At 45.9% G+C, this 22,818-nt stretch overlaps 1 protein-coding gene across 4 annotated transcripts in view; it reads right to left on the bottom strand.

Moving 5' to 3' along the window:
• SGSM3 (small G protein signaling modulator 3) overlaps positions 1–21,270 on the bottom strand; it is a 31,634-nt gene extending 10,364 nt beyond the window's left edge. The window contains exons 1-13 of one of the 4 annotated variants that reach the window (XM_058805768.1): positions 21,213–21,260; positions 20,401–20,450; positions 14,378–14,482; positions 11,620–11,702; positions 10,284–10,369; positions 9,057–9,123; positions 7,503–7,711; positions 7,259–7,366; positions 5,918–6,061; positions 5,289–5,484; positions 4,943–5,088; positions 3,826–4,053; positions 2,909–2,963 (exon numbers count right to left, since the gene is read on the bottom strand). In XM_058805768.1, the coding sequence (XP_058661751.1) occupies positions 2,909–2,963; positions 3,826–4,053; positions 4,943–5,088; positions 5,289–5,484; positions 5,918–6,061; positions 7,259–7,366; positions 7,503–7,711; positions 9,057–9,123; positions 10,284–10,369; positions 11,620–11,626 (1,246 nt within the window). In that variant the 5' untranslated portion in view covers positions 11,627–11,702; positions 14,378–14,482; positions 20,401–20,450; positions 21,213–21,260. Of the gene's footprint in view, positions 1–2,908; positions 2,964–3,825; positions 4,054–4,942; positions 5,089–5,288; positions 5,485–5,917; positions 6,062–7,258; positions 7,367–7,502; positions 7,712–9,056; positions 9,124–10,283; positions 10,370–11,619; positions 11,703–14,034; positions 14,121–14,377; positions 14,483–19,486; positions 19,547–20,400; positions 20,451–21,212 lie in introns of those variants that run through there. The other 3 variants (XM_058805767.1, XM_058805769.1, XM_058805770.1) reach the window with 3 other exon arrangements.
• Between the last annotated feature and the right edge of the window lie 1,548 nt (positions 21,271–22,818).

The raw sequence follows: 22,818 nt of genomic DNA, 5'->3' as shown, positions 1-22,818 counted from the left end.
AGTTACTCCCAGTCCAAGCAATAAAAAAAATAACAAAATCTCCTCCTCTGTATCCAGGGGTAGGTACAGAGCATGCCAGAATTCTCACTATTCAGAGATGCAGAGACTGAAAATAGATAGGTGAGCACAGACGTCGGGGTTTTCCAGAAATTTCATGCTGCTAAAATAAAACGAGACTAGAGAAGAAACCAAACCACAGCTACACTAGCTCTGTGGGCTGCTCTCATTTACATAGACCATTGATTCTTTCTGTCATCTCTCAGTCCCATCTGGCCAAAACACTGTGCTCTTCCCTCTGTACTCAGATCAACCCTAGCCAAACACGAGCAGGAAATGTGGGGAATCAAGTCCCACACTCTCCCACCTTAGAGTGGGCATGGTACAGAGGAAAGCAGCTGGCGTGTCTTCCAGACTCACCTCACTGCACTCAACATGTGGGTGTTGAAGTTTGAAAGTGAACATTTCCAAACAGGAAACCACACTGCATGACCAGCCACATGTGAGCAGGCTCTACTCTGAGCCTGCAAAGACTGATGAGCTGCACAGCTCTGCACAGCAGGAACTCTTCAGCATTCCCTTGCTGCAATGCCCATACAACAGGAAAACACCTCTTGCACGTTCTGCTCTCCACCAAATAATCTTTCATTATTTCTTTCTCTTCCTGCATTGTAAATCTGGTTCAACTCTTTGAATCTCAACTACACAAAGCCCTGACCAACCTGATCTAGCATGAGCAAGAGTCTGCTTTAAGCAGGAGACTTTGGAATACAGAACTGAGAGGTCTCTTCTAAACAGTGCTCCTGTGATTCTATGACTCCTGCCCAAGTTACTACACATCTGAATTCACTCTAAGGAAGGAGAATTAAGAATTAAGCTCTGGGTAAGCTCTCCTTTTTTCCCAGATGATGGCTAAATACCAGTTTTACACAGTAACTATCACAGGCAGCAGACTTTAAATTTAGGATTGATTGTCAGTTCCTGGTAGAGGGTGAATTTATCACATACAAGCTTTCCTTCCTCTCACTTGGGCTGAATTTTTCCATTGTGGTCAACTGCTGCAGGATGACAACTTCTCAGTTTTACCCAACATTTTAAATACTAAAAGTAATGTTAGGCAAAACACATGATGGTCATTGTACAGAAGCCCCACTAAAATGATAAAACCCTATCACTTATCTCTGTTCTACCACTGATATATTTTGAAGATTGAACTTAAATTTTATCTTTGTGCAAATGCATAATTCACTATCACTTCCATAAAAATACTTAAACTGTCAAGGACAGAGACACAAGATAGGTACATGTGGCAGCCAAGCTCCCTGCCAGTTCAGTCTGTACCAACTATATTATAACATTACACACAAAAGCTCTGAGTTTAGATTGCACAAGCAACTTTCCTGCATTTCTTCACTTCTGCATGCTTGACTTTCCAGAATCATGGGTATTCCACCATAATTTTTCTATGTAATGCTCTATGTGCTTGTAGGAAACCCATGACAATATATCAGCTTCCTGGAGAACATGAGAAAAACTCCTCTCTGGAAAGACCAGTAAAGCCCATTTTTAGATTTATTCAGGTCATTTCAACAACAACAGGAACACTGTTTGAGCCCTGCAAATTCAGTATGTTGTCTTCTTCCGGAAAAACAATTCCTGTGGTGACATGTGGCAATTTCAAGAAGGCTAGCCAATTTCAAGTAAGGTGATGACACTGAGACTTACAGCAGAAAGGGCTCTTATGGAGTCAAGAAATAAGTTACTCTTAACACCCTGCAAAAGCTATTCTGACTGTGCCCTTTCTGGACATATGTTGGCTTGGCTCATAAGTGAAGAAAATTAAGAGTCAAAAGCAAGACTTCCCCTTGTTGTTGAAGTAACAACATCAAACTGTCAATAAGTAAGGAAAACATAATGATGCTTTCATTTATAATTTTGATGGGCGACACACTAGACATCCTGCCCTCTCTCACATCTTCAGAGATGTTCCTGAACTGAGCAGAGTAAGATCAGAGTACCACATCCAGCCTGTGGACTGCATAAGGTCTGCCAGAAAATGTGTTTGACCTGTTGGTCAGTGCAAGAAGGACGTTACAGCTGGGCTGAGGTGCACCTCCCGTGGTCCACTATTCATGGACTGTATAACCTAAAATTTACTTTCTGAGCTCAGATCTGTGGGAATCCATAAAATCAGAGGATTTTGGGAAAGCTGCAAAAGGCAGGCCTCAGAGACAGCAGAACTGTGATTGGAGATAAGCAGTAGCCTTGGGATAGGTCAGCAGAAAAATTATGCAAAATGTAGAAAAGTAAGGACAAAGAACAATGGTCTGTGTATTAATGCTTGTCTAGAATAACTCCTTAAGCTACAGAAAAGTTTATCTAGCAAGATATTAGGAAGTTTCAAGCTTAATAATGGAGCTCTGTGCATTGTGTTTTAAGGCTTACAAGCAGGTATTGTATTCGAAATAAGCAGGCATTGTTTTAACCAAAGGTACCCCTGCTTCTAGTAGTTAGATAGGACTACTATCAATATGCTTTTGCTTTGTGTGATTGGTCAAAAAACTTATAAAGTAAGTTGTAACATTAAGTTCTTGGTCTGCTGCCTGGGATGTGAGCTAATGGCATGTTCCCATTGTCATAATCATGTAATGAAACTGAGGCTGAAAAATAAAACAGCTCAAAGCACGTTACACAGCAGTCCCATCTGTTTGTGATTTGTACGTAGACCCCCAGCCAGCAGTAAGATCAAAGAAATCAAGTAGTAAACTACACTTCCTCCCTCTCATCCTTCAGTTCTGACTCCCTTCTCTCCAATCCCTCTGTCCCAATGTTTCCCTGCTTTGCCTGCTCCCCTCCTTCCTAAGCTGCTCTAGCCACCAACCACACACGAAAGGCACAGCACTGTTCTTACCAAAAAGCAGAGAGGTGATGCCAGATTTCCTGCGCTGAGTCCTGCGTCGCACAATCTGCGGGAGAGGCAACAGAGAACAAAGTGCACACATCAGGACAGATTCCAGAAATAAAATAAAGCAACTCTCCACACCAGTCAGCTCTGGGCAAGGGGTCCTGACAGCTACCACTAGAAGGGGCAGGCAAGTGAACAGGCATTTTTGGACAGGAGCTGTTCTAGTCCAAATGCATTGAATCAGCTTTACTGCTCCATCTGCTCCATGTTCAACAGGTTATTTATACCTTAATTATTACAAAAGCATAATTGAAGTCCAAGAATCAACCATGATCCGTGTAAATAATTTTAACTCTAATTCTATTTGTTGCAAAAAGCAGTTCCACATGTGATTGCATATAAATTTCTAAGTGGATGGGTATTACATTTTAGAATTGCCTGAGTATGTTGTCTGCGATTGTAGATTTTAGTCTAAGATTAAACACTGCTGCATTTTTAATTTGGCCCCTCAAAAGCAGATGCTGCTGTTTTTTGACTCTACCTCCCAAGGTTATTTTAGTGTACTAGTTTCTTACTAATGGATTAAATTCAGTTCCTACTCTGTGTGCTTCAAGCAAATTCTGCCAAAAGCATATGTTGTTTCTTTTAGTTTTCATTAATGAAACGCATCACATTTCATCATCACTCTCATGAATGATAATTACAATCAGTGCTAATATCCCTTTCATCTGGGGATTTATAAACCAGGACAGAACTGGCAGCATGTAATTGGTATAGGACTTCCCAATACATTTTCTTCACCGGTAACAATTATCCTGGAACCAAAAATCCTCTCAAACAGGAGGACCTCCTGCTCTCAAACCATAAATGGGTGGGAATCTGTAAGGCATTCTGTAAGGTAAAAAGGGACTCTGTGCACTCACTTTGGACAGGTTGTTGACAGTGGAGCTGGAGTTGAGCAGCTGCCCCTGCTCAGCGATGAGGTAGGCCAGGTGTTTGCGGCGCTGGGTCTCCACGGCCACGTCGGTCAGCGAGCCCGCCACGCGCATGGCCTCCCGCAGCAGCACATCCGCGTCCTCGATCTGGCTCGGGATGTCTGACAGCGTGTTGAAGATCGAGGCAGAGTTCTCAGACTGGATCAGCTCATCCTCCTGCAACAACACAGACATTTTTACCTCATGGAGGGGTGAGCATGACAACTGTGCTCCTGGGGCTGCTAGATGCAGTTTTACATTCCCAGTGTACAGACTGGGCAGGTAAAACTAGAAAATTCCATTAAAAAACCTTCAACAGGAAAAGTCCCAGTTACTTTTGAGAGGGGAACAGCATCTTCTACTGCTCTCTCCTCCAAGAATTCTAGCTGGCATTTTTTTGAATCACAGCATTCACCATTGAAATGAAATCAAATCAGCACAGAAAACCAAACTCAAACCTGTTCTCCACCAACCACTGGGACAAGTCATAGCAGGAATCTTGCCAGGGATAAGAGAATGGGAGCTGTACTCTAGAGCACCATGTCGAACTGTGCTCCACCTCGCCATCAGGATCACCCTTGCCCTTCACACAGCAAACTGAATACAAAATTGTTTTTCACATAGAAAAGGAAAAGATCAGGCCAGCCAAATCAAATGCAGTCATCTCTTAGAGCATTCAAGCAATACCATCCAAAACTTCCCAGATGATCACAACTTTGGCTTTCTCTTTCCTCCCAGATTGTGCAAAATCAAGAGGTATTGATAGTTTTGGTTTAGATAAGATGGATCCTCAGGTTGGGATCTAGACTGATTAGAGGGTGGCAGCTGCAAGGTTTAATTATGTGGAAACAAATGAGGTATGTATGCACAGGAAACAGCAATCCCTAATTTCTGTGAAGTGCCTTAGAAGTTTTTCACAGCCTCCAGTTCTGAAGGCAGCAGGACGTTGTCTTCCCTAACACACTTCCAAACCCCCTACAGCAAGAGGATACAAAATCTTCTTGTCCCTAAACCTCAGAATTAAACACTGAAGTACAATAAAGGAGGAAAAGGAGTTGGGAATTACCTTCATACTTAGCATGCCCAAAGTGACTTGGAAGAGCACCAGAGAGCCCTCGTAGAAGAAGAGGTCCCAAATACGCAGCAGCAGCTTGATGTGGACAACACTAGCAAAAGAGGTGAGGAACCAGTGCAAGGTGATCAGGGAGAGCTCTGTGAACAGAGACATGGAAAGTAATCACAACAGAGGAAGTCAGCCAGTGAAGGTGGACTCTCCTAAGGGCTTTCCTCCATGCATTGCCTCCAGGGTCAGGAGGTTTGCTCCTCTCCCTGATGCTCCCCTTTCTGAAAAAAGAACAATGCTCTTTGTCTGCATGTCACCCTGGCAAGAAATTTCTAGGGCACACTTTTACCAATGTCGTGCTCCTGCAGCAGCTTGTCCAGGCGGGGCAGGTACTGCACGATGAGCTGCCGCAGGACACGCTGGTCTGTCTGCACACCCATGAGGGTGGTGCTGAAGTAGGAGGCGGGAACCAATTCCTCAATGATAGCACACATCATCCAGAAGGCATCTTCCTCCTCCAAGAAGAGCAGCAGAGAGGCAGCCACCTAGGATTTTGAAGGAAGAAAGACTGCGTGTTCTAAGAAGGAACTCTTACAGTAGAGAGTAGAGAAAAACTGCATGTTCTAAGAGTAGAACTCTTTCCCCACTTTCTCATGTGGAGAGATGGACCAGTATCTACGTGACAAAAATATTCCTTCTGCAGGAGCTCTACTGCAGTCTCCACTGAAGGGATTTCTCCTCAGTATAATGACTGCCCCCTCCCCAACAGATGGATCAAAGTCTTCTGTATCTTTGGGTGTAGGGTGCTATTCTGCTCTCCCTTCCTTAGGAAAAGTCTTCCAGGTGGAAGGGGTTTCTCTTCAGCTCACTTGGAGATCACAGTATCTGGCAGCACTACCTTAAATCATTCACACTCTGGTGTAGCAGCCAGAAACAAACTGATTCCTATCACAAAGACACTCTGAAAGAGCAGGTTACCATGCCAGTGCCCTGACAATATCCAATGTCTGGGTAGAGCCAGGCAAGTCCCCGTAGTATCCTGCGCAGCCGTGGCACCCCAATGCTGTTCATGTTGGAAAAGCAGGCATTGCTGGGCATTGTGCGTAGCAAGTCCTTTTCAATCTGTCAGGCAGCCATAAACAAGGACAGAATCAGTTTGCAGCATCTGAAAAACTGCCTTCAGCTCTCTGCACTTCCCCCTGCCCCCTGCCTCAGGGAACTCTGCCTCCCCACACACACCCGTAAGTCACCAAAGAAGATGTCCCTGTCCAAGCATCTGGGGTCAGTTTAACAGCCTTCAGTGACACGTAGGAAAATGCCAGTGCAAACAGTGGCTTGCCAAATCCCTAGAAATACTTGCCTAAACTCAGACCCTAGTTTCACCACTGACAATAGGAAACATTCACTAGCTGGCAATTACATCTGCTTGGATTTCAAGCACAGCTTCCTAACAAACGTATTCCAGAGAAAAAACAACAACCTGGCCAAATCCATGAGGTCAAAGGAAGAGGGAAAACATCCTTTAACAGTCTTTAATAGATGTTCACAAACTTTGTGTTCGAGGGAACAAAGACAGGCCCTGAAAGCGGCTGCCACAATCTCAACAGAGTTGCATCTGTCAGCCTTTCATCCTTCCCTTCCCTCAGTGACTGTGAGGATGTTTGATGAGATGCAACTGTGGCATTTTTCTTATCGTGGCAGGGAGCTCCTGTGCCTTCAGCCTAGGCTGCAGTACAAGGTGGCAGTCACCAGATATCATAGCAATGGGCCCCTGCTATGTAATAGTTAGCATTGACTGCATGATTGACAGAAGGCTGATCAATCTGTCTTTATTAAGAAATCCATTGCTTTTATAGATAGTTATGATACACATGTACTTGATTGGTCCTTTAATTAAAACATCATCACCATTGCCTAATTAGGAAACCACCCTTTGGTAAACCAATCTCCATAACACATTCCACATGTTCACAACAACACGTGCAGCAAGTTAAGATAAGAATTGTTTTTCATTCTTTTCTCTGATCTTCTCACAGCTTTTTCCCAGAAAGGCCTGGGAAAGTTGTCTGTTGCTGTATGTGGCCAGAGAGCTGCTGCCACATTTTCTAAACCTTTTCCTGCTGTCCCCTGAAAGAGCAGAGGAAAATAATTGTTTTTCTAACAAAACAGAGGAGAAATATGCCCCACAGGATTAAGCTTTATTAGGAGTTAACCACACATCCTCTCAACTGCCCCTGCTGCAGGTGTCAGGCAGACACCCCATCCTCCTCACACAGCAAATCTTGCCTTCTTCCCACTGAGCATTGAAGGATCTCCTACCTGTTTGGCAGCAATGGTTTCATCGTTAGAGCTGTTCTTCACGATATCTCGATAGGACATCTCTGAGTTCCTCTTCTTCTGCAAAGCCCCTGAAAGGCGCATCCACAGCTGGGGGGACAGGGTGAACAGAGACAGAAGTCACTCAGCCACAGAAAGCCATAATCTGGCATCCTCTCAAGAGATCCCATTCCATGATCTCTCACTCCAGGCAGGAATGCCTGCCCAGAACAGGCAGCACTCTCACCTGTGGCCTCATGCTATGTGGGATGCCAGCGAGAACCAGGGAGCGCAGCTTGTCTGAATGTGGCAGGGTGACCTCAATTTTGTCCCAGGTGAGGTCACCCACATCATGGTTGTGTGTGAATTCCAGATGAGCCTGCCACTTGAGCCTCTGCTGTGGCTCCTCTGTCAGTGGGACTCCCAGAAGCTTGCTGGAGTTTGGCTCAGCACCATCTGCTTCAGCAAAGGGAAAAGAATGGGAACAAGTGAGAGAGGGAACAGGAGAGGAAATGAACACATGGCAGGGTGGGGAATAGGATGGCCATCTGAAAAAAGCACATTCAAAACATTCATATCTTCCAGTCAGAGCATGGAAAGGCAAAGGTTGGTTTCTAACTGCCCACTCCAGGCAGCAAATTTTATGGTCATAAGCAGAAGGCTTGGGACCTTGAGAACTAAAGAAGCTGTCAGCATGCTTCTAGTCTCTACTTACTCATGACTTAGACCACAGTGTGGCTGGAATTAAACAAGATCCTGGCAGCAGCCATCCTGCTGGGTTTTGTAAGGATCTGTAAATCAGGCTGACAAAAGCATAGCAAGCCTCAGAGCTGGAAAGCAGAAGCTATATGCTCATGGAAGTAATGAGGTGCAAAATGTTAACTTTGGGGATATTTAATCACCAAAAATGCTTTAATAAGGACACTTCCAAATTCACAATGCAAGAGCACCTTAACCTGAGGTTGGTTTCCTAAAATAGATACTTTAGCACAAGGACAGGTTTGACATAAGGCACTCTGTCCTTCATAATATAATACATCCCAGCAATGTGCTCCAAATCTTTCTGCTGATTTTATAATGCACAGATGTTCTGGCCAAAAAAAATCACTGTGTTCTGTCCTCATCTTCAGGTCATTGCTTCAAAGAGGACCCTCTATGACTCAAGGTACTTCAGGGCAAACATGCAAACAACTTCTGCCCTTACATTATACAGCCTGAGCCCTGGGAATGACCCCCAGAACACATGAAACAATTCCTACATCTCCTACTTCTTTCTCTTCCTCTTTGCTAAGGCAGCCAGCTGCTGTACTTTAATCCTCAGCTTCAAGAGCAATCCATGCCTCCTCCCTATTTGGTTGTCTGCCTCCACAGCTTGCAGAAAAACTAGGATGTAGGCTTTTGTCCTACACTTTGCTGAGGTGGGCAGAACATAGCACCACTCTCCTTGGCCATGAGTTTTTCAGCAGACAGCACATTTCACTGTGCCTGCTACGAGCCCTTGCAATGCTACTGAAAACAATGGAGATCCCACTGTGAACAGGGAAAGCTGCTCTTCTCCAGCATGCAGTTGCTAATGGAAATGGTAACTCCTCAGCTTTTCTCCCTCTTCCCCAAGGCACAGCATAAGGTGATGGAAACGATCGCTGCACGGTCTATGCTCTGAACTTGATTACAAATGATAGGATACAGAAACAGGTGGGTGGACAAGACTTAGCACAGGATGGTTGTAAAATCCTGCCACACTTGAAAGCATGGGAAGGGCTGAACATAATGCAAGTGGGAGAGAGGGGACTGGTTTTACCTTCCTTGTCAACTCGGAAACCGAATTCATCATAGCGGAACTCCGGCTGCTCGACGGATTCTTCTTTCTGGGAGATGTGAGGAAGGAAAACAGACATTTTAAGCAATTTATCACTGAATAACCAAACAGAGACACATGGATATTGCCTCATCCCACCACTGCCCACTCTGTGCCCTTTGAGCAATTAGACCCCTTGCTCTTTAATTTTTAAAGCCTCCCACCACAATTCCCAGCTGAGGAGACGTTGCCTGCCATTTCCATTTTGACTTTTCCATTGAAAAAAACTACACAGATTTTCTCAGCAGGACTTGAGCTCAGCATCTTATCAAGATCAGAACTGCTCACCTGGAGGTGAGCACAGCCCTCCTCATGGACTGAGGGATATACACACACCAGCTAAAGTGGCCTCTACTGCCTGCATCACTAATACACAGCTGTCCTTCCTGTTACCTCTGCACACACACTGCAAACTCAGCTCCCTGCACCACTCCATCTTCTGCCTGTTGCTCTCAAATTTCCTTTGAAAGGCAGCAGGCAAAACTGGGATTTGCACCTGTGATGCAAGTCCAAATTATAGGCAAAGAAAGTTAAGGTCCATGACCCAAATCTCAACCTTCCTCATCTGTGCTCATGGTTGGCATTGGGGCGTACTGGGGGATACACACTGGGTATTACCTCCAAGATGTTTTTAGGAGTAAATACCTACTGCTCTCTCCCCTTTCCTGCAAGCCCACCTGCACCTCCTGTGGGGACTCTTGCAAGCACTGGAATCAGGCAGCACCTAAGAAGCAAGAAGTGCTGCCCACATACCTCCAAATAAAAGCTTTAATCTGCTATCAGCAAACACTGTGGCTATATTACAAAATTCCACAGCTGCTTCCTTCCTTCCTGCTCCACCCACCTGGTGACAAGCATTTCCTGCCATGCACAAACCATCCAGAGTAGCTTGATGATGACAGAGGCTCCCTGAGGGTGTCAACATTTTTACAGTGGAGCAATAGTTGCAAAACAGCAGGGAAATAATTCACAGAAGTTTCTTTGTGCTCTGCAAGATCCTCTTGCAAAAGGATGCAACCACAAAACATGTGAAGTCCATAACCAAAGCACTGGAGGAAAAGTGCACCTCTCTCTCCTTTTCCCTGTGGCTTTCAGACACCACCAGAAACCACCAGGTTCCCTCTACTTTTGCAGAACCAGAGAACATCCTCACCCTGTCCCACACTGTACCTGTGTGTATTTTGCCAGGATCTCCTGAGGCCAAATGCTGGGTGTGAGTGCTGAGAAAGGACCCCCAGCAGAGGGAGTGTGACGGCCTAAACAGAAAGAGATCAACACATAGCAGTGAAAATCTGGAAGAACACCCTTGGAAGATCCACACTCCTTACAGACTGCTCCAGCATGGGAAGGACTCACTCATCAGTTTGTTGCTACTGCTACTCTAAACATTGAGACAGCTCCCACTTCACCAGGGAAGCCAGTAATTTCAGATGGTTTTGTTCTTTTTTACTGAGCAAAAGAGGCAAAAGGGCCAAATGGAGTTATCTCTAAGAAAGCAATTAGGGAAGAGAAATCGTTCCATGGCATCACATGATCACTCACCTGCTTGGAAAAGCTGTGAGATCAGCAACAAGCCAGGGGTATTATCACCAAATAAATATTATTTTGCAGAAGTAAATTCCTCCTATGGACCAGCACCAGCAGAACTCCAGAATTCCCTGAAACTGTCACTCAGGCACCAGAATGAAAAATCAGAGCCCTCAGAAAGATGCTCAACTGCTCCCTTTTTTCCCAACGGGCTGGGATATTGCCAGATCATGTATAGAGATGCAGCAATGAAAGTATGCCTGTAACCTCAGTATTTTGTGTTCAACACAAGCACCCTTGCAGTCTCAGGTAGAGCCCCAGTGAACAGCTTCCCTTGGAATACAAGCAGATATCAAGTGTTGCAACTGAAGCAGATAAAAAATAGAAAGTCTTCTATTGTTCTATCAGCAAGACAAAGGTTTACTTGGCCTGGAAGCACAGTCTCCCCCAGGGTTATGTGCCCTGAAATAACCAGCTTGACCAGGAAGGTCTAGGAATAAGTACAGGGTGGCAAAGTTGGCTTCTCTAAGAAGACCATCTAGTTTTAGCAAAGCTTCTATCTCAGAAGTGCACAACTGAACTCCAGTTATTCTTCAGCATTCTGCCTGTCCTAGAGCTACCACTGTACAGCAAAAATCTCTCACAGTCATTGTGAGCCACTCACTTTGGGGGAAGTGTTGGGGGGAGAAGAGAATCAAGTAAATCTTAAGGAAAAATGGGGAAGGCAGAACACATTTCAAACTCCTTCTTCCTCTCTGTTCAATATCTGAAAAAGCTTCTACACTGTAAAAGAAGGAAATGAGTTCACCCTGAGTGAAAATGCTCCTGGGTCACAAAGTCTCCTCTCTCTCAATCTGACCAGAAGGTATGTTTATGTAAAGAATGGCTCTTGGAACCAGAAACCTTTGTTTTGAAGTTTCAGCTGAAGACAGAGCAAGGAAGGAAATGAGAGATACTGTGTCAATTTCTGCGTGCTCACCTGACATTGCACTAGGCAAGGCTGAGTGCCACAGGTGTCAGCAGGTCCAGAAATGCTGTCCACAGAGGTGAAATGCTACACTCCTGTTATAAAAAGAAAAAAAAGGGTGATGAGAAAATTCAATTAACATCTAAGAACATGGTGGAGGACTGACAGACCCATCACACACAACTTCCTCATGTGAAAATTAAATTCCTTAGTATACAAGAAATAAATTCCAGAGACTGGAATTTCCTTTTGGTTTCATACCTACTGACCAGCTAGAAATAGCACACTGTCATTTGCCAAATTTCTTGTGGCAATAACAGCATTGCTGATTGAAAGAATGTCAAAAAAACAAGTCAACTTTTAAGAACTTTTCCATTGCATATTGTGAGTCCTTTGTTTAATGATGTAAACTAAGAAAATAGCCCACACATCATCATTCTCTGAAGACACTGACCATGGAGAAGGGACAGGAGTGGTGAAAAGGGTTTAAGGGGTAATCATTAGATGCTCTAAGTCCAAGAGAGACTTTAGGAGTAGCACCACAGGAGTAAAGTGTGTAGGGCTGCAGAATACAAGTCCCTGAAGCCTGTGGATAAGGACAAGACAGTATCAAGCACCTCTGCAATGAATCACAAACCAGGCTCCTCTGAACTAAATCAAGCAATAGAGTTCCCCTCCTTGCTTTCCTGACACTAGTTAACAGCATATTTTTATGGGGATTTCCAGGAAAATAATGGAATACTTCAGTAATCAGAGAGATTCTGGACTTTAAGATCAACCTTACAATTTGTGTGTGGGAGACAGCAAGAGCCACCCCTACCAAGCAGATAAAGGCAGTGCTGGGATGGATCAGTCACACTTCCTTGGGAAAGAACCTGGGAGAAACTAACATTTGCACACCTAGGATGGCTTTTCCAGCTTCCCTTTTCATTAAAGCTACTTATGACTGTAAGCTGCTAAAAGGGGGAACCCAGGGATTCATCCCACAGGCCCTATCCAAGCTGTTTCACAGTTCTGATTAGTACAAGGTTATATGGCCTTTGCATCTCAGTGAACTTTCCAGTGAGCACCTGCAGCCAGGAAGTGACTTGCTACAGCACTCCAAGATAAGCAGCTGCACACCACTGCAAAAGCATAGAAAACATCTGTGTCTGGGAACACAAATGATAAGGTTTCCTCCTTATGGATTTAAACAGATCTCTGCCTGAGAAAGGCCAGAAAGGATGAACAGACACTGATCCATTCTGACACTAACATTTAGGGCAAAAAGAATCTCAAACAAACAAACAAACAAACAAACAAAAAAATTCAGCTTTTGTTTCTGAGAAGTAGTGTTGTCCACAGGATGGTCAGTTGCATGTCCACCAGCTCTGCAAATGTTTGTGTGTTCTTCCCTACACTCCAGTCCGTTTGTTTCCTTAGCACCAACTCTTCTCTAGTAGTTGAAGACATAGCAACAATTACAAAATGAGCATCTGCATGCTCATATTGCATGGGAACACACAGAGCATGCACCCCAAGCAGGTAAATTGGCTGACATTACTTCAACATTGCTGTGAGTGTATTTTGATGTTTTTTTCACTGCCTTGCAACCAAAGGCTGCTGTGGTCCTGAGCCTGCAAGGTGTCCTCCTCCCCTGTCTTCTCTCAGGCCAGTTAACCCTGTTTCCAATGGCTTTTATTAGGAATGCAGTCATCACATGGTATGTGTGCCATGCTTGGCATTGCCTGAGCTCTGAGCTTGTGAGCAGAGACTCCCCTCAGCCACTGTTAACCTTCACTGCATGTACAACACTGCTGACCCAACCTGCTGTGGAGCAGCCAGGCCAGGGTGTCAGGCACGTGGCTGAGAGAAAACCCCATAATAAGGGCATTAACCACAGTGCTTGGAAACAGGGCAGGAGAGAGCTCAGTGAGTCTCTCCTTGTCCCAAGACAGGTGTAGCAGATGGAACACCCTCCCTTGCCCACGTCATCACGCCCTGGCCTCTGCCTTGCTGGGGATCATCCCCCTGCCTGCTCTCCTCTCCCTGCCATTAGAGCACTGAACTTGGTGGGCAGGTTTTTCCTGCCCCTGGTTCCCATAGAAACCTTCCTGCAAGCACCCATCTGGGACAGAGGCCAGAGAGAGCGTGAGGCTCACCTTGCTGCTGACATGGCTGTGCAGCAGGGCAGGGTGAGCAGCAGGAATCACAGTAAGGGAAGGCTCCTGCCGTGGCACGTGGAGGCACTGCCCTGGGCACTGCCCTCACAGCCAGGTGTCTCCAAGAGAAGGTGCTGAGGCCACTGCAGCCCTTCCAGCATCAGAGGAACTGGGAAGAAGGTTCCCTGGCACAGCCAGGCACCTCCTAGTGTGAGCCAGGAGGAGGAGGAGATCTGACTGTAGGATTGACATAGTAAGGTCTTTCCTTTGACTGAGGGATACAAACCTAAAGCAACTCTCTCGCCAGGAGATAGCAAGCAACAAAAGAAGCTCCACAAAGCTTGTGAAACCACATGTGTGAAGTTGCTGTTATTTGCAATGTACACACTTCTGAAATAAAGAAACAGTAAGAAATACAAAGGAAAAAATATATCAGATCCAACAAATATTAATGGCAACTCCCAAACCCTCAGTACTACAAAATCAAAACCAGTTTAACCCACACATTAAGGAGCATCTCCCATGTTTAAAGGCAATTTAAGTTTCTTATATGAAGCAATTGTGGTCACGCAATAGGTAGTCTTCATATTTTGAAAGAAATGTATTTTTTGCTAAAATGCAAATAGTACCTGTTAATCACAGATTTACTTTTTGAATTCAGAGTCCAAAACAAATCACACCACCATTGTTTCCAGCCTGCAGGAACACAGGTGTGATGTACCTGAAAAAGAAGGCTACAGTGGAAGCATGCAGTCAGCATCAGGTACAGCCATTTGAAAAACTCCACCTGCAATACCTTTGGTGGAGTTGCAAACACACAACATGCAGGATTATGTCCAATTAGTTTAATTTCTAGTGCAGGTATCCTTTAGAAATTGATTTTTGCAAAGGAGTCCTGCAAATTTACTTCCACTTGGAAGTAGTGTGCCTCCCCTGGACACACTGGCTCTTCCCCACAGCTGTAGTATGAGAGATTTCAATTAGCTGGCTCCTGGTAAACACCAGAGAGCAATCTCCTGCTGCCTGTGTTTTACCTGCTTGGCCTCTTTTGCTTAGGTGATCCCCACCTAAGCCTGTGCTGGTAGGGCCAGGATGTGCTAAGAACAAAATTACACCATCTGGAGCCTTTCAGTAGGACCTTTATTTTGGGACAGGAACTCCTTCCCAAGAGTGTTCTTCCCCCACTGATTAAAAAGAAAAATCCACCAAAAAGGCAGCATACCTCTAGCAGACTGTGCAGAAGGCAAACATTTTACCATGCAATGTTTTTGTATCCTGAAAACTTTACAACCAGTAACTATGCAGGAACCTCCTCTGAGTACCATCAGAAGGAACAGAACAAGCATAACAATTTTTTCCTAGAATAATTTTCATTCACTGTCACAAGAACTTCACCTCTGTTCTGACAGTTACAACACCTCTTCTGACAGTAAGCTAGTTTGGGAAAAACTCTGTTTTCCTTTATGTTTAATGAACAGAAAGCAACAGTGTATGCAGTAAATCCCACTGCCACCTCTGGATTGTCAGCTGGTTTCCACTGCTCTCTATTCTCTTCCTTTATTAAGAAAGAAAGTTTTGGAAGAGAGAGGAGTGATTGAAAGTCACAGCAGCCATCAGGAGGCTATGCACGTAGGTGTAGTTCTAGAAGCCTCTTCCAGCTCAGCTTTTGAAATCCCAAGTAGATTGTGTCCAATTTAACATCTCCCTCTCTCAGAAATCAGACAAAAGCTCTGTACTGAACCAGGCAGTTCAATTTTGTCTTCTCACAACCAGAAAACTTACATTTTCCAAATTATACTCCTGATTTGCTCAATGAAATGTCCAAGGGAACTCTCAGGAGGATGCCCTTGGCCTTCCTTCCCTTCCCCCATCAGCGTCTCCCTCAAGTCAGGCAAAGGCATATCCTGGAGCTGCAAATGCCATTAGTCCACAAGTCAATATTTGCTTTGCACACAGAGTCAGAAGAGAACTCCAGCCTCACAAACAAACACACAAGTGAGCAAAGAGCAGCCACACACCTGAGCAAGGGGGGCAGACAAGATGCAGAGAGCTCCTGTCCCGCACACCCTGACAGCCTGGCTTTGTAAAATACGCAGAATCCCACACAGGCACTGGTTAAGGAGTCAATAAGGTGTCAGTGAATCTGGCTCATCCCAAACTTCCTGTCTGAGGCTTAAAACCAGACTGGCCTCACACTGCTTTGGGTGTCGAGGAACGTGTACAAAGGCAGGCTGGAAGTGCTGAGGTGGCCTTCAGGCCCCCTCTCTACAACACAATTGGGAATGAAGAGCTGGGAGCTTTAACTGCCCTCACCCCACTCCTCGTGGTACTGGAAGTGAAGCAGAGATACACCAGAAGCTTAGGGCAGGTCTCAAAAGAGGGATGAGAGACCTGGAGAGCAATGGGGGGAGGCCTGCAGAGCCAGGCAGGCAGGGGAGCAGCTGACAGGTCACACCACTGACTGCAGAGGCACCACCAGGACTCCAGTGCTGCCCAGTCATCAACTGGCATCACACTGACAGCAGGAATGTGGCAGGGCAAAGCGTTTCCTCCCTGCTGCCTCAGGGCACTGTAAGAGCAACAGAGACAGCGAAAAGAAAACTGGAACTCTGTGTCTCCTGCCATAAAGCACCTTGTAGATTCCTGCCCTCATTAGAAATCCAGTTCTGTGCAGAAATGTAACTAAAAGATACTTCCATGTAACAGTTCTGCTCCTTGCACTGCTCGGCGCCCAGCAATGCCTGCTGCAATAACAGAGAGAGCTCCAGTGGGGCTGAAGCTGCTGAACTACGTAAACTGTCAGTTTACACAAAAGGAACAAAACAAGCAACTTGCAGTTTTGTTCCCACTGCATCTCCATTTTGAAAATAAGGATGTAAAAAAGTGGAATCCTGCTTCCTACCACTTATGCATTGGACAGACAGATCACAGAAGGACTGAACCACAGCTCAATGTGTCAGCCTTGTCTCAGAAACACCCCTACATAACACCTGCTTGTGGAGAATGCAGATATCCTACACATCAACAGATATTTTATTTCCAGAGCAGAACTGCCTTTTATTTACCTGGCTCCAAAGCAAAAAGCATGCCAGCTAAACATGAACTGCACTTCTGTGGAAAACCTTTTGTTAGCCAAGACCCTTGGGATCAGAGGAAGAGGAGGAGTTTCCCCTTTCCCAGTACTCCCACTATCTGAGTGGTAGAAAGATATGTGACAGGAATAGAGAGTGCTCCTTGCAACTCACACAGGAGAGGATTACAGTCCAGTACAGAAACAACTGTTTTTAGGGTTTTCTATCTGCATCAAATGAAGTTAGAAAGAGAGGCCAGGATACAAACTTGCATGGTGTTCACTCCCACTGCACAGCAAAATTCTTGCTTTCAATGCAGAGGCAAGAAAACCTGTATGTGCCAAAAAAGGCAGGCCTGCAGTCACCCCAGCCTTCAAGGCTTAGGATAAAGGCAATTCCTTGTTAAACACCACTATGCAAATATAAACCAAAGGTTTCTCATTAGTGTCTGAACATATGTTCTATGAGGGTTAAGTACTGCACAATAAATGGGAAATTTTCACCCAAATAAGCACAGTACAGGACCAAGGCACTTCTGCAGAGCTCTACAGAAATTTGTTTTCCCAAAAACTTTTCAGAAGTGTTGTTTACCTTCTGGTCCATGGCAAGACTGTAAGCTATGAGATGTCTGTAGAAAGCAATCAATCACAACTGTCCAGTTTCATTTGAATACAGAAGCGTGAAAGAAAATATTCCTGGTAGAGATGTGGGGCTGTACCAACCAAAGAGAGGTTAAAAGACACTACTGACAGTTATTTAAAGCCAGGTATTACAAAGCCTTTTATATCACACCCCTGTCCTGAGCGGTGACAAGCAGTGCCACCCGAGGCTGTCTCCCTCACCAGCCCTGTAGGCTCACCCAGGTGGAAGTTTGATTCTCAAGCTGCTCTCATCCTATTGCTCCCAGTGACAATGGAACAAGGGCCTGAACGATGGCTCTTCCTTGACAGAGCCTCAGAGGATTGGCAGAGGCTTTGCTGTCACCTTGGTGAGGCACAGGAAAGGCTTGTTTCAGGTCACTCTCCTGCAGCTCCAGTATTCGCAAAAAAAGTCAGATTCACTTCACAGGACTCTAAGCAGGTCTTGTTTCATTTGGCTTCAGAAAATGTTTTTTAAGGCAAGTATATCCCACAGCATTCAAAACTTTTTTCAGGGCTTTGTCTTTCAGGAGTCAACCTTCTGAAGAGGTTAGTAACACTCAAACACCTCTCAGGACTGTTTGCAAAGCTCTTATCTAGCACGTCATGTTGGACTACTTAGCTCTTGCTCCTGCAGAAATTTATGTGCACAGATAACTTAAGAGGAAAAAAATCAAATATACAAGGATTGTTAACATTTGTAACAAAGCAAGGCAAAACATCTGATATTTCCTGATTCTGTGGATCAGGAAGATTTCTTCTACAGAGAAAAAAAGAACTGTTAGGTTATGGACTTTCTTTCTATTCTCTGAATCATCAAATACTTCCCAGCCAGTAGTAACAACAGTTCTTGTAGTCATTCTAATACCAATTATTATGGTAATGCCCACCAGTTCTGTAAATGTTTGTGTGTTCTTCCCAACACTCTCTCCTCTTCACCTATCTCATAACACAAGTGTGCTTGCATTTCTTCCAGGGATTTTTCCTTAAATCAGGAACAAAACTGCTCTGTTACCAATGTAACTGGTTACAATCCAGTTTAAAAAAATCTGAGACCTCCTCAAAGACAAAACAAATGTGGCAGGACAACATCCTTCTCCTTCCCACAGGGTGCCAACAGTAACACAGCTGACAAGTGGGATTTTCCCCAGCACTCCCAGATACTCAGCCCGTGTAAGCTTTATGTATCAAAACCCTTGACCCTGGGATAAAAAGTGGCAGAGAAAGAAGTTTAGACAAGTCTTTGTGTGGCTGAGGACACAAACCTGAAGTACCAAAACATCTCAATCTCTTAAGGGACACTTAGGACACCACATCCACAACACAGAATGAAGCTGTTTGTTTACCTCCTCCTACTGGACAGTTGCAAATTCTCTGTATCTTATCCATTCGAATTAGGGTAGGATCTAGAACAGCCAGTGTGATACAGATCACCAGCAAGGGTCATTGCTGATTCAGCTAGAAAAGCTGTAGGACCACATGCACCAAAATACAAAGCACCTTAACTTCACCACTGCAGATAAAGTTGCAATACTCCTTAGGATTCATTTTTTAAAAGTTTTTGCTGCTTCTGATGTGTTGGTGAGAAGTTTGCAATTAACAGCCAGGAAGAGGCATCATTCCAACCATTTCCAAAACAGTCACTGCCTCAAAGACGGTATCACCTATTCCTTTGTCAAAGCATCCCAAATACCAAACATGGAAAACAATTTTGCAACACACAAATCAATTCACCAAGAATGGGAGACTAAGACTGGCAGCTCTCACACAGACCTCTTAACCAATAATCTCTACTGACTGCTACCATGTCACCTTAGGTAAGACATTAATTTTTTAAAGCCAAATATTTTGATTTTTGCCTGTCTTTTAATATCATCAAGGTTCTTTAGAACTGAGATTGGCAGAAGATCCTACCTTATGGGAAAGTGACAGGTTAAATGCCCAGCAAAGAAGAAAAACCTAAACATTAGCAAAGACCCCTAAAACTGGAGAATTATTTCAGTCCTGAGCAAGCAGGTACTTTCCTCACCTCAATTCTATCATTCCCTGATCAGTGCAATTCCTCCAGAAATATGCCCCTCCTCTCTGCTGCCCCTCAGGAATTCCCTTCATCCTTCTTCAGAAGAAGAGTCACTATGAATGAATGACATCTCCCTAAGAATATCAAACCACATTATCAAAATGTTATCATAAACAGGAATTAAAATTGGCAGTATTTGTCATTTCAATCTGTTAAATACAGAATGAACACTGTATTAACATGACACAACCAGTCCCCACCCTGATCTCTTCAATTACATGTCATGCCTCTTCACATCCTCTTCCTTCCCTTTTACTTTATGAATTTTCCAGAGTAGGAATTCAGCCTTCTTTTCTGCCTAGGAACAGTCACACACACATTGTGTGGATCCAGAAATAAATAATGAAATTGAATTTTGTTCCAGGGGTTGTTTTTTTCCAGGCCACCACTCCAGACTCTGTAGCAGCTGAAAAACTAACCTAGAATTCAGATTATCCAGCAAGCAACGGCATCATGATCAACAGCTCAGCAAAATCACAGCAGTGCCCCACTCCTGCTAGGCTGAGAGTTCCTTGAGTGATTTTAAGATCCAGTCTTGCACTACTAAAAACCCACGGATCTTAATTCCAGTTAGGCTGCTTCACTCTCCCATCTATTTGCACTAAAGGATCCTCCATTTCCTCAAGGCACTGTTCTTCCTTTATTCCCACGTCCCCCTATTAAAAAAAAAAATCACAGCAAGCCATGAAGAGTAGGGCTGAGACATCATGAAGTAGGAAGCTATGACATCACATAAAGCCCCCACACACCAACACTGAAACTGACGTTTAGAAGGAAAGCACCTGCTTAAATTCAGCATCCCTCAAAAAAATTAGGAAGGAAGCAAAGGCACACATAGGAAATTTTTTCTGTCCTGCCCTTACCAGTTCTGTGAAGAGACATCAAGAGCCGTCCCGGAGCCCACAGCCACTGCCTGCAACGAGATTTAAATCCGCGTGACTGTGGCTCTTTGCTTCCTTGGATTTACATCAGCAGGTACGAAGAATTACATCTGCCTCCTGCTCTCCTAACATTTATTACAGCTGACAATCACAGGGCCTGCAGCACGTCTATTTGTGCCCATTGCCTAGAGGATACTGCCATATTTCCATCTGCGTTTCGTGAGTGCTTCTTCCCCCCAGCCAGACAGGAGACAGACTGTCTCTCCTCCGGGGCCCCTCCGAAAAGGCGCAGGCGTGCGGAGCAGCCGAGTATGGCAGAGCGGGACCCCCGGGAGTCGCAGGCACGGGGGGCAGGAGAAGAGGCGGGTGAGAGGAGAGGCACGTCCCGGGGAGCAGGGGGAGCGCGGCCGGGGGAAGCGGGGAGCAGGGAGAACGTGCCCCGGGCAGCGCAGACGGGAAGCACAGCGTGAGTCATTCCCGGAGCCAGACCCTGCGTCAGCGCGGCCGGTGCGCGGAGCCCTCCTCGGGCCGGGGTCCCTCCCGGCTCCCCCGCCCCAGCCCGGCGAGCGGAGCCGCGGCCGCGCACCCCACCCCGCACACGGCCCCGGCGGCCTCGGCCCCCGCTCCGCCCGAGGGGCCAGCAGGGCAGGGGGTGCCGGGGTGAGGCGTGCGCGGGGGGCGCCGCACAGGTGGCGCAGCCGCTGCTGGCGAGAGCCCCCGGCGCGGGGCTGAGAGCCCCGGGGGACGAAGGGCGGTCCCCGCCCGCCCCGGCACGCACCTGCCCCGGCACCCACCTGCTGCCGCCGCCGCCGCCGCCGTCCCCTCAGGGCGGGCGCCCGGCCCCGACCCGGCGGCCCCACACGCCGCTGCCGGGGCGCATGCGCGGGAGGCGGGCGCGGCGCGGCGGGGGCTGTAGGCCGGGAAGGGAAGCGCGGCCCGGCGGGCGCGGAGAGGCGCCGGCATGGCCCCGCTGGGCACGGGCTGCAGGGACATGCACCGAATGGCCCAAAGCGCGATCGGGCCTCACGACCCTGTCACGGAATCACAGAATCGATTAGGTTGGAAAAGCTCTCTGAGATCATGGAGCCCGCGCTCTGACCGAACGCCACCATGTCAAGCAGCCCATGGCATTGAGTGCCGCGTCCAGTCTTTCCTTCAACACCTCCAGGGATGGTGACTCCACCACCCTGTCTAATCACCCTTTCTGTGAAATTCCTCTTAATGCCCAACCCGAATCGCCCCTGGTCCAGCTTAAGGCTGTGCCTCTTGTCCTGTTGCTGTTTGTCTGGGAGAAGAGGCTGACCCCCACCTGGCTACAGGCTACTTCCAGGTAGTTGTAGGGAGTGACAATTCCCCTAAACATCCTTCTCTGCAGGATAAACAACACCAGCTCCCGCAGTTGCTCCTCATCAGATCTGTGCTCCAGACTCTTCACCAGCTTCACTGCCCCTCTCTGGACTTGCTCCAGCACCTCACTGTGAGTCCCTTCTGAACTGAGGGTCTCAGAATTGGACACAAGACTCAAGGTCTGGCCTCACCAGTGCTGAGTACAGGGGGAGAAAAAAAAGCTGAAAAGTTGAGAGCTGCTCCTGAAGCACTGCCTGTTGACCTCCCCCGAACACCCAAGCAGAGGGGAGAATTACATCTCTGCCTGTTGCCACTGCCAACTCTGCAGGAAAGTAGAAAGTCAGGTCCCAAACCGATGAGTGGAAGTCTCCTAAAGGATTTATCATGCCAGTTTTCTAGGAGGACGACTTTTCCTCTGTACCACTGTTACTCATTTTAGCATTTCCAGGAAAACAAATCCAATAGCTCACAGCTGGCAGCCTCTACCTGACAAATATTATTTCCAATGATGAGAAAAGATACTGTTCCTCCTCTCCACACAGGGTTGGTAGATTTTTTTAAGGAGGAAAGAGGACCAAAAAAGGAGGACTTACGCATCTGTCTGTTTTCTTTCTTGGCTATCGATTTGAGTAATAGCCTGAAAATGATGAGGGTTCAGTTAGAGTTATACTTTTCAAACAGATGGCTAATTAAATGTTAATAGCACAAGCAAGCAAAATGTTTTAAACACCATCAAACTCGCAAATGTTTGAGACATTCTGAATGCCATATTCTAGGGGCAAGGTAAAGCCAGAGCAGTCTCGATGGAAGAAGATCACAGCCTGAAGCTTCCCACTGCTCTAAAGCCTGACTAAAACATACAGTATTTTAAAAACCTCTTTCAATAATGATGACCTGAAGGACTGCCGGTAGCCTCTTTCAGTTAGTTCTGCTTTTTAAAATTCTCTTTAGCAACCACACTTCAAAAATCATCAAGTAATCCTTATCAAGTCACCTCTGAGGGTCTGAATAAATAAGAGGCCAGAGAGAGAGCGCTTTTCTACTGCACCGAAG

Source organism: Ammospiza caudacuta, chromosome 5 (genome assembly GCF_027887145.1).
Source record: "Ammospiza caudacuta isolate bAmmCau1 chromosome 5, bAmmCau1.pri, whole genome shotgun sequence".
Classification (NCBI taxonomy): Eukaryota; Metazoa; Chordata; class Aves; order Passeriformes; family Passerellidae; genus Ammospiza; species Ammospiza caudacuta.
This window is presented reverse-complemented; position numbering and strand designations above follow the sequence as displayed.